This window comes from Pecten maximus, chromosome 17, assembly GCF_902652985.1.
Source record: "Pecten maximus chromosome 17, xPecMax1.1, whole genome shotgun sequence".
Taxonomy (NCBI): Eukaryota; Metazoa; Mollusca; class Bivalvia; order Pectinida; family Pectinidae; genus Pecten; species Pecten maximus.
In genome coordinates this window covers 28193169-28204990 of record NC_047031.1, presented here as the reverse complement: position 1 = coordinate 28204990, position 11822 = coordinate 28193169, and the positions used below count along the sequence as shown (strand labels likewise).

Sequence of the window (11822 nt, the reverse complement as noted above, 5' to 3'; positions counted from 1 at the left end):
ATCGACGGTACTCGCCTTACAAAGGTATTAAAATTATGATTTTAGGTATTTATCCTTAATTCTGGAGCGCTGTATGAAGGTACGTTTGGTGAGATGTGATTCAATATTTTAATTTTATCTTTCTCCTCATTCTAAACAATTTTCTTTTTTCTAACGCTTCACTAAAAACTACCTTGTCATAAGTTGGGAGTTCGGCACTGTTTGAAAGGATTTTCCCGCCATTTCCGAGCCGTACGAGGGTCTCGGAAAAGGTCGCTTAATATTCAGAAGTTTGGGAGTGTAAATTCTCGTTTACTCGCTGCCAGTTAAACACGTCCCCATTGGTATGATTCAGTGAGATAGCAATATAAGATGAGTTCTGAAATATCACAAGGTGACTCACACGAACAGCCTCCAGAAACGACACGCATTCAACACGTAACCTCTAACTATTTTCGACTGCTATCCAAATAACCTTTTGAAAAAAAAATATTTCCAATTTCACCTCATTTGAAGTTGTAATGTTTGACATTTTCCTATGTTCAGTCTTAATTTATGACCATATTGTATGTTTTATACGAAGCCCGGATGACCAATGTTGGCAGAATAAGAACGTCGACTGACTCAGCTGAAACAGGAAATATAGCATCGCTTTGTTACTACATTGTACTGTGGTTAGACATGCTCTGTTTTGATGTATCTAGTTATCTTTTTACACTGAAACGGAGACAATGTTTCTAGGTATCTGTAAACAATTCACGTTTCCCCCCATTTTAGATTAACTTCAATATACTTAATTGGTCAAATTCTAACTGATGTTTTCAGATTAGACTCTGATGTCATTATGATATGATGTCCGGTTTTATCATGTCTAAGCTGTAATGTAACGTCAATCTATATATATATCAGATTTATATAAGTGTGTGCTTCCTTTATGTGTACACTATATATATTGTACAGTATATTGTTAAATGGAAATTGTCAAATAAAATACTCTTTAAACTAAATGAAAAACGAAAATCCTGACAAAATAATAGTCATGATAAAAAAAAAAATTAAAATTAAAAAAAAAATCAATAAATAGAAAAAACACCAATAAAACATTGATGCACATTATTGAAACATCCACAATGTTAGCATATTTTTTTTTTCTCTGTAAACATTTGAGTTTATCTACCTTGGTTGCTGAGTATAATTGGCGATCAAATTTGGTTTAACGTTGCAGTGTTCCAAAATAGGTACATTCACAGTTTTTAATTCCTAGCTGATTTATGAATCAAAATAAATAAATAATGATGTGAGTTGTTAAAAAGTGGTGGTTACTTACGACAAAATATACTAGCGTCACATTTACTAAAAGACTTGTACAAATGTACGTTTTTCTTTGATGTGGAATGTCACTGGCCTCTAGTTGAGTGTTCGCGCCTGTAGGGAAGACTTTGGGTTCTGTCCCCTGACCTCTAGTTGAGTGTTCGCCCCTGTAGGGAAGACTTTGGATTCTGTCCCCTGGCCTCTAGTCGAGTGTTCGCCCCTGTAGGGAAGACTTTGAGTTCTGTCCCCTGACCTCTAGTTGAGTGTTCGCCCCTGTAGGGAAGACTTTGAGTTCTGTCCCCTGACCTCTAGTTGAGTGTTCGCCCCTGTAGGGAAGACTTTGGGTTCTGTCCCCTGGTCTCTAGTTGAGCGTTCGCCCCGGGGCCCTGTAGGGAAGACTTTGGGTTCTGACCTCTGACCTCTAGTTGATTGTTCGCCCCTGTAGGAAAGACTTTGGGTTCTGACCTCTGACCTCTAGTTGAGTGTTCGCCCCTGTAGGGAAGACTTTGGGTTCTGACCTCTGACCTCTAGTTGAGTGTTCGTCCCTGTAGGGAAGACTTTGGGTTCTGCCCCCTGGTCTCTAGTTGAGTGTTCGCCCCTGTAGGGAAGACTTTGGGCTCTGACCTCTGACCTCTAGTTGAGTGTTCGTCCCTGTAGGGAAGACTTTGGGTTCTGACCTCTGACCTCTAGTTGAGTGTTCGTCCCTGTAGGGAAGACTTTGGGTTCTGCCCCCTGGTCTCTAGTTGAGTGTTCGCTCCTGTAGGGAATACTTTGGGTTCTGCCCCCTGGTCTTTAGTTGAGTGTTCGCCCCTATAGGGAAGACTTTGGGTTCTGACCTCTGACCTCTAGTTGAGTGTTCGCCCCTATAGGGAAGACTTTGGGTTCTGTCCCCTGGTCGTGAAATACCACAGTCTCGATCAATCAACTGTCTTCCGCAGTATACTTCAGCGCGGTAGAACTATCACAAGGATACAATTTGTACACTAGCATCACAATACACATGGTTCCTGCACACAGGGAATGCAGTCCTTAAGCTGTTGATAGGACGTTAAACGATATGCGATTAAACCAAACACACACTAGGGGAGGTAATCCCTAAATGACAATGGCTGTTGACAGGACGTTAAACAATACATATAAAACATTTGAAACCACAACTAATTGGTGTTATGGTGATTTTAGGGCAACGCAATTGTATGTCACCATGTTGTTTTTCCCAGTTGATGTTAATTGTTTTCTTTGTTAATTTATTGTTGCCAGAGTATGCATGATTGCTCTAATTGTTTTATAAATGAAAAAGAGACCGTCCAATATCGCTTTCCAGCCAGACGCCTATCAGAGACAACACACATCGTCATGCAATCAATATTTTTTCTAGATCAAGAATCAAAATAGTCCCTTTGCAAGTGAAAACGGTTAATTTTATACTTTATCTAAATTCCAGTCAATCTTCTAAAGCATTAAATTGCCTGGAGAACAGCAGATTCAGCAGAAGGGAGGAAACTCCTGTTCATTCACGCCACTTGTAAAAGTTATTGATTTACCCGGGAAACCGCCACTGCAACATTTCATAGATGTATATCTCAGTTATAACTTAATTTCACCTCCAATTACTTCATATACCCAGACATTAAAGTAAATAAAATATTTCATGTTGACAAACACGATTGACTTCCTCCTATACGTAATAGCTATTTGTGACAACAGATACGGCGCGTTTAGTAAATTGGCGGTTGTAATCCTCTTTTACTTAATTTTTCTTTTCATACAAAAAGACATGAATCGAGAAGAACAAACGATTCTCAAAAATACAGCAATAACTGAAGAAGATGTTGCCTTGATAAGAGTGAGACAGCGAAAAACACTATTTTATGTTAGTAATTTTTAACGACCAATCAACTGCGAAAGGGGCCAGTATGGTTAGCAAATGGCAAACACGTGGTTTTAGGGGCAACAGCGTAAAATATAATCACAATCTTATAGATGCATTTCAAGAAATATCAGAATATAACAAAAGAGGTCATGCGTTGCCTTTGTCTTGTAGGTCGATAACTGATATTAAGTCCAATATTTTGTATATATCTCTGACATAACTTCTGGGAGTTTGAAGACGAAACGTCAAATGATGAATTATTAGATTCAAAGAGCGCAATTAACTTATACACATTCTAATGTTTACTACATCAACCATTACATTTATGATTATTCATCCTTTGACAAGCAACGCTGTGATTTTATAGTAACAAATCAATAAAGCGATTCAGTGACTAACATTACGAAGGTTTATATATAAATGATTATGTTTTGGATTGTATTGTTATTTCAATGAACCTGCTTGCAATAACTGACAACTCATCAGTAAATCGCTAGCTTGAATAATCTTACGAAGGTATCATATTTACTTAACTCATCAAAAGAGACATTTTCTCTTTGTTTATCGAAAGGGAATTATTCAAATGTAAGTGACTGACTGTCGTTTTTCTATTTAGATATTATAGTATACACTTTCTCCAAGGGGAGGTAGTACGTGGCAATTGCACAAAATAAATTGCCATGGTCAGGGCACTCAAAATATAGCGTACCAGGAAGAACACGGGCTTTACAAAGAAGAGGAAAAATAAGATTCCAAAGTTCGTTGTCTCTGACTATCGTCATATCCTTAAAGGGGCATTCCTTCGTTTGAATAAAGGTTAGGTCATCAAAATTAAACTTACTGGAAATTAAATGTTTTTCCAAGTAGTAAAAGTTATAATATTTACGTTAATACAGCAGTTTTATTCTCAAGATAAACCAAAGTTCTTCGAGTACTAAGTCCTGAAAATTCTTAATTCGACCCGAAGTATCACCAATTACTGCGAAGGCATAGTTATTTGTCTACAATACGCTTTTCCCCGGTATATTTCGGCGTTAAGTTTATTAGTTGTAGTCACAAACACTCGTATAATCATCGTTCGGACAGAGACATTGTGCATGTTCCTGATGTCCAAAAGAAGAAATGCCCCTTTAAGGAGAAATGGTTACTTCTCCATGCGTGATTACATACCGGTTGCACATTGATTCAGATTATTTCAATAATTATTTCGCAATTATAATATAACACCTCTTGGTTGTGGATAAAACAACTCATTGATTTATACTGCCGACGAAACCTAGCAGGACCCCCACCCATCCTCCCCAACTGGTCAATGAATTGTGTACACAAGTTGTCTATACAATTCTTAATTAAATGTATACAGAAATTGTCTATATATCGTTTTGTTAGAGTAAATAATATGGTACTTCAAATTAAATTCCCGCTTAGCTCATATATCGTTCTAAAAAGTACAAGTTATTATGATCCTCGAATAATGCCTTACAATATACATGTAGTTGCCATGAAAACCTATTCTCAAGTTAATCTTCTAAAGCGTCAGTTTGCCTGGAGAACAGCAGATTCAGCAGAAGGGAGGCAACTCCTGTTCATTCACGCCACTTGTAAGAGTTATTGATTTACCCGGGAAACCACCACTGCAACATTTCATAGATGTATATCTCAGTTATAACTTAATATCACCTCCAATTACTTCCTATACGCGGACATTAAAGTAAATAAAATATGTCATGTTGACAAACACGATTGACTTCCTCCTATACGTACAGTAATAGCTATTTGTGACAACAGATACGGCGCGTTTAGTAAATTGGTGGTTGTAATTCTCTATTACTTATTTTTTTTAAACAAAAAGACATGAATCGAGAAGAACAAACGATTCTCAAAAATACAGCAATAACTGAAGAAGATGTTGCCTTGCTAAGAGTGAGACAGTGAAAAACACTATTTTATGTTAGTAATTTTTAACGACCAATCAACTGCGAAAGGGGTCAGTACGGTTAGCAAATGGCAAACACGTGGTTTCAAGGGCAACAGCATCAAATATAATCACAATCTTATAGATGCATTTCAAGAAATATTATAATATAACAAAATAAGTCATACGTTGCTTTTTTCAATCTTTCGGTGCATGTATATATCTCTGGCATACCAACTTCTGGAAGCAGGTTCCTCCATCCGGTCAATGAATTGTCAATAAAAGTTTTCATTAAAAATATACAGAAGATTTCTATTGATATCTTCATTTAATGTATATACATGTACAAGTCCTAATTAACTGTAAGTATACCGAAGTTGTATATACAAGTCCTTATTAAATGTATACAGAAATTGTCTATAAAAGTCCGAATTAGATGTATACAGAAATTGTATATAAAAGTCCGAATTAAATATACACAGAAATTGTATATCTATCGTTTTGCTAAATGATATGGCAATTCAAATCCAATTCCCGCTTCGCTGATGTATCGTTCTAAAATGTCATTATGATTCTCGAATAATGCCTCAAAATATGGTTGTTATGGAAACATATTCTACGTCTCTTGTATATAAGTAGGAAAGCGTAATAGTCATTTCCTGTGAACCATTTTCTAATAGGAATATGATGTCAAATCGCTGTTATTTCAGTTGTTTATCAAGTTATCTTTACTTATAAAGCGATATTCATTGAGTTTCCATTTAATGTAATCACAACAAATAACTTCATCAATACAAGACAGATTGGTTTAAACTGTAGGTATTCAATGTATAGAAGTGTTGATTAATACATAAACAATGATGATTTGAAAACAAGTACGGAGTAATTATACCAAGTCGCCTCCCTACATGACAGGTTGTTGCGAGATTAAAGTCGCCAATAGTTGCCCGACTTTTAGCAATCAATATGTTCAAGTGTTGTGTTTGTAGTGTACGGGAGGTAACTCCTGTTCACGGCGGGATTCCTTTTTCCTAGAACATTACATGCTGTTACTCCAAAACGAACATGATTATAACGCCATCGTAAATTGTCCTAGTCTGTCGACAAATAACATACAACATAATAAACAGATGTCTCAATTGTCGGAACTTTTAGGCTTAAACTTCACTCAGCGTGAATTGAAAGCAATTAACAGGAAAATCACGAACATGTCTTACTCATAGTGCAAGCAAGAACGGCAGGGGGCAGCTCTGACGTACCATCAGGACTGACTACGTATACTTAGACCAGCAGGATCCTTCCTGTGCCTTGTCCTATTACGTCTCACGAGAGAAACACGAACATGCGATAGTTTAAATATTAATAATTAGTTCATCACATGATAGAATACTGACATCTCATTGGCTATGCACATGGTTGTTTTATTTCTTTGGCAGTATATTAATAAAGCATGAGCGGTAGAGATAGGTTCATACAAGGACGGGTGTCACGGGGTCAACAATTAAGGAAATAACGGTCAAGCAAGTATATATATTATAGAAAAATATATGATTTTCTGCTAAAAAATTTATCAATCATGAAGTACATCTACAAATATCCAAATCTAAAAAGAAAAGTGTAGTAGTTTTAAGATATTATAGATCAACACACTTTTACGTAGAAAACTTTTATTATGAAATTTCAAGAATTGCAATGGAATCATATCGTCAATGTTGCCCAACAAATCCAAGCCTTATCGATAGAAGATACAAACAGAAAACCTCGCGATTTAGAAGAACTATGTTTGTGTTTGTTTGTGTTTTACGGCCCGTCGACAATATATGTATGATAGGAGACATTTAAACGCAATTTTCCGAAAAGAAATATGTCGAATTTAAACTAAAAACTTAAAACGTATATTTCTGGGTAAATTCACGTAAAGCTAATTGACTGGTTGGACAACACATTCTTTCAATACATTACATACAAAGGTCTATTGCACGCGAATCATAAAATATACAGATTTCATAGAGCAGCGTACAAGTATGTGTCACTAGCTCGAGTTTAAGTCAGAGCTATCGATCATATAATGTTTGACAGTAAAAGGTGTTCGCAGTCATGACAAAAGGGGACGTCTTTGCTGTGTAGGATAAAACGCTGTGGTGGAAATGTAAGCATGGACGATGACCAATGGTGGGGTTGAAATAACAAAGTTACTTAACCAGTTTTCTGGAAACTGAAACAAACAGAAATGCTTGTTTCTACATCATGTACAGGAACTGCAACAGGTGCAATTATAAATCATTATAAGAACTAGTTTGAGTGCGATATTTAATTAGTAACACAGCAAACATAAACATACTCAGACCTAACTTGCTTTGCGGTAAGATAAGTAATATTTAAGTAAATTTTAGTGAATTGTGCTTATGAAAATACAAATACATAAAAATACAACTATGAAGCTTGGCATTATCATAAACCAGAAACTCTTGCCAAAGGACTAAAACGTTCTCTCACGAGAAAAAGATCCTACGTGGGAACACAGCTTGTAAGGGTTATCCCCCCTTATACACGCTGAGATACATATTAGAGTCGGTCAAGAGGTATTGGCAGAGCAACGTCATGAAACATAAGGGGAGATAGCTCCCCCTTATAGGATACAAATCACAATAGTGTAATAATTTTTCTTCCGTGGAAAGGTCGTGTTTTTATTCTTGCATAATGTAATCTCCATCATAATGTATTGCTAAAGAATAAGTTATATGATTCCATACAAGACCAACATTTTGGAAAAAAACAATGCACCTAAAGCATCGTCTATTAAACCTCAAAAAGTCTACAATATCAAAACTTTTGAATACTGTATATATTTTAACGTATACTGTAGCATTTGACACTGTTTTGTGCTCTATAATGAAAACTATCTTATCTTGCAGTCAAATTGTTCTATATGTATTCTACAAATGTACTAACATTTAATATATATGCAAAGAATGAATAGAAATATTTCAAAACCGAAAATATCTAGATTTTGAGAAAATAAGCCTCGAAAGGTATAGTCTCATTTTTTACAACAAAACAAATGATTATTTTACTTGATATCTATGAATGACTATTTCCTGATTGTGTCGTATCCCGTTCAGGAAAATAACCCCCGGGAGGATAATGATAGCTAAACCTGAAACCGAATATCTTTCTTCTCCGGAACATTTCCATTAAGATCTCCAGTAGAGAAAAATATATATCAGGTTTAGGGTTAATAATTTTTCATTGCTCATAACGTAAAAAAAATGACTCCATAGGTTTTACTATGATGTATTCAAAATGCCAGAAAAATAGATACGTCAAGGGTTTGTATGTTTGTTTGGTTGTGTGCTGGGGTTACCGCCCCGTGGACAGGCAGGGTCATTTTGAGGCGGGGTCTCCTTGTAGCAGTTGGTTACTAGCTCACTGAACAACACACGGGATGCATGTCGTATATCATCCAGAGTATTTAGGGTAGAGTATCTTTCCCAAGGACACAACTACAACTGCACTGTCCGGTCCGTCTCTCAGCTTCCCGAGAAAGACAACCAGGTAGGGGTATGGAGCGTCGAATCACACGTACCCGGGACTCAACCTGACTGAGCTATCGCGGCCCCCTGAATGTTGAAGCTTTCTGATGATAGCAATACACACCATGATGGCATTATCTGTTTTTTTTTTGTAATTTACGAACGTGTTTTTTATCATCTTATGTATAAATAAACATACCGAGGATTAATATTTTGTTGATGTGGCGACAAACATACATTTGTATGTTGTTTTTACTCTTTAAAAGACACCACATTTGTCACAATTCCGGAATTTATATCACGGATTACAGAAATAAATTAGAACAGCCGACTGTTTTCAGTGACACTAAATTGAATGAATCGCATGTTTATTGCGAGGCTGATGATAATATCGGGACAAATATAGCCTATGTAATGCTATAAATCGCTGTTCCAAGATAAGAAAAGATCAGAGTTTTCGCTTTCACGGAGCACAACAAGCTAATCACGATGGCAATGACACGCACGAGCTCTCCGCGCGCGCACGAGATATATCTATAACACAGTGACATATATACGAGAGTTAGTTTTGTTCTGCAAACTAACGTCAAGCTTCAAGTTGAACTCGTGAGCTTTTGACATGCATCATGTATTGTTAAACGCAAAATCTCATTAAATCTCGCGTTTTTCGTGACTACAATGAACATTTGTAGCGTGATAGTGACTTGTATTAACAAACAGTATCCTTCTATTATGACGATAAAGTAAGATCCGCAGGGAAACAAATTAGATGTCTATACGATGATCACATTTATAACACAAGAACATGCCAAGGAAACGATCAACAAAAGCTCAAAGCCCTGCTGGCCAAAACAGGTGTTAGTGAAATCGTTTGATGGAATATTTTCTTGTATTTTTTAACCGTCAAAAAATTTGAGTTTGTTTTCCCCAAAATCTAATGAAACCCATTTTTATACATGTTACCATATTTTTACAAACAATGCCTGATGCTGTCCTCTAAACATTTCAAAACTATCTTTACAATTAATTGAATTTAGAATAACATGAAACATAATCAATCGAAGTGAATGGAATACTCCTGATGTAACGAAAAAGATTGCAAAGCATGAAACCCCACCGCAACCTTCACCCGTACCCCTATATCTATACTTGGATATGGGTTTTAATGTTGATATTGAGTACAGGAATAAATCCAGACTTAGTCAACCAGAGATGGTACTTGCTACACTCTACTCGACACTTGTATCGGCAGTATGAAAATCCGTTGTCAATATCTTATGTAGCGCCACCCTAGCATGTTTAGGTATGGCTTTTGGGTGTGTAATCATTATAAAATTGTCCAATAATTGTCTGAACATTCCTTAATACTGTCAACGGATGACATATTTGTGCTAATACGACTTAGAATAACTACAATCCAAACCAACCATCTGTAGCCTCCCTCCCGTCAAAAACATTTTTCATATCAATATAATATCCATGAGCGTAAAATCAAAGACAAACGTATCCTCAATCAATGGGCGGAGCCAGGGTTATCCACCGGTCTTTCGAAATTCAGAAAGCATTGGGAATTCTGGTAGTATTTGATTGCTGTCTCCGAATTCGTCTAAGTAAACAAAGATAGACAATAATTCCAGACATATGTCGAGTTAAAAAGTAGCATCACTTTCGGATAAAGCTTATTTCGAGAATAAATTTGATCAAAACTGAATTTTCCTACACGTTTTTAAAATCAGTTTGAATCACTACTATATCTTATCGGAAGTGCATTTTTTCATTTCTACGATATTTCAGATTTCCTTTCAGAATAAACTAGATTTGATATCAATGCATGCTTTTGTTTGTTTTTCTCACTCACCATTAAAATGATGGCTAGAATCCTTTCTTCTTAATTAAACACATGATGTATGATATTCCAAACGCAAAGCTATAAAAGGTCCACTTCATTGAATGGTGGAGTATCACTTCCAAAGGCGGACATGCTGATTGTTTAAATGAATACATTGTGAAAATATTGATCTACAGAGCATTTATACAAATATATATAGGTCAAGCTGTAATATATAACTTTAACCCTAGTGATGGTCAAAGGCCAGGTTAAGTGTTAGACATCACGTGATTAAATTGGTTATCTGGGAAGAACTGAAAGATATGGAGGTAATACAAGGTATATCTAAAATGGCGCCTTGGCAGAGACAAAGGTCATCCGGGTTACTTCAATTACCGAGATTAATGGCATCAATTTTGCAAAATGCCGGGGATTCGACAAAATGATACCAGACATGATGGAATTGGTCTTTACACTATTCATAGAGGCTAACTTGTATGAATTCTACAAAATACGAAGTCTGTCCTTCTGAACAGGGGCCGCGGTGGCCGAGTGGTCAAGCAAAGGTGTCCCGATACTTTATCACCTCTGGATCGCGAGTTCGAAACCCACGCGAGACAGTTGCCTGGTACGGACTTTAGGCCGATGGTTTTTTTCTCCGGGAACTCCAGCTTTGCTTCACCTCCAAAATCTGGCATGTCCTTAAATGACTCTGGCTGTTCATAGGACGTTAAACAAAAAAACCAAACCTAGCATACAATGCAAAGTACCTGTAGAATACCGGCATACTGTAAATGTACAGTTGCCCCCCTCCCCCTTCCCTTTTAAAAGTGTTTCGTGATGACGATAGCACTGACGGAAACCATTATAGTGTAATCACTGTGAAATGCCACACTCTAACAGCAGGTTCGGGTGTCATCCTACACTTTGTCTCGTTACACTAATGGCGACCTAATCAGTACTTGTGCCAGATTTAATGCTGGACGATAACCATAATGACAAGGTCAAATAAAGGTCACCAGCAAACAGTGTCACGCGCGATATACAGAAAAAACATAGAAAATAACAAAAAATATCCAAAAATTTTAGTATCATACCACAATGGATGTCAAGGGTGTTTGGTTTTGTATTGATTAACGTCCTATCAACAACTAAGATCCTGTAAGGATGACCTCCCATTTGTGCGAGATGCATGTGCGTAGTGAATATGTATGATGTGTTTGCGCGTTGTGAATATGTATGATGTGTTTGTGTGTGTCTCTGTATGATAGCGTGAATCAGATGTCGACTTTATAGTACTATATCAATGGAGGATACTGCCGAAGACACCCAGCAGGATACTCCACCCGGTCACATTATATGACAAGTTGAAACAGGTATATA

General features: G+C 36.7%; 1 protein-coding gene across 1 annotated transcript in view; it reads left to right on the top strand.

Annotated features, from left to right (window-relative positions):
* The first annotated feature begins 4664 nt into the window (after positions 1–4664).
* LOC117315279 (protein starmaker-like) overlaps positions 4665–11822 on the top strand; it is a 78015-nt gene continuing 70857 nt past the window's right edge. The window contains exon 1 of the mRNA XM_033869427.1: positions 4665–4764. Coding sequence (XP_033725318.1) covers positions 4665–4764 — 100 coding nt within the window. The remainder of the gene's footprint in view (positions 4765–11822) is intronic.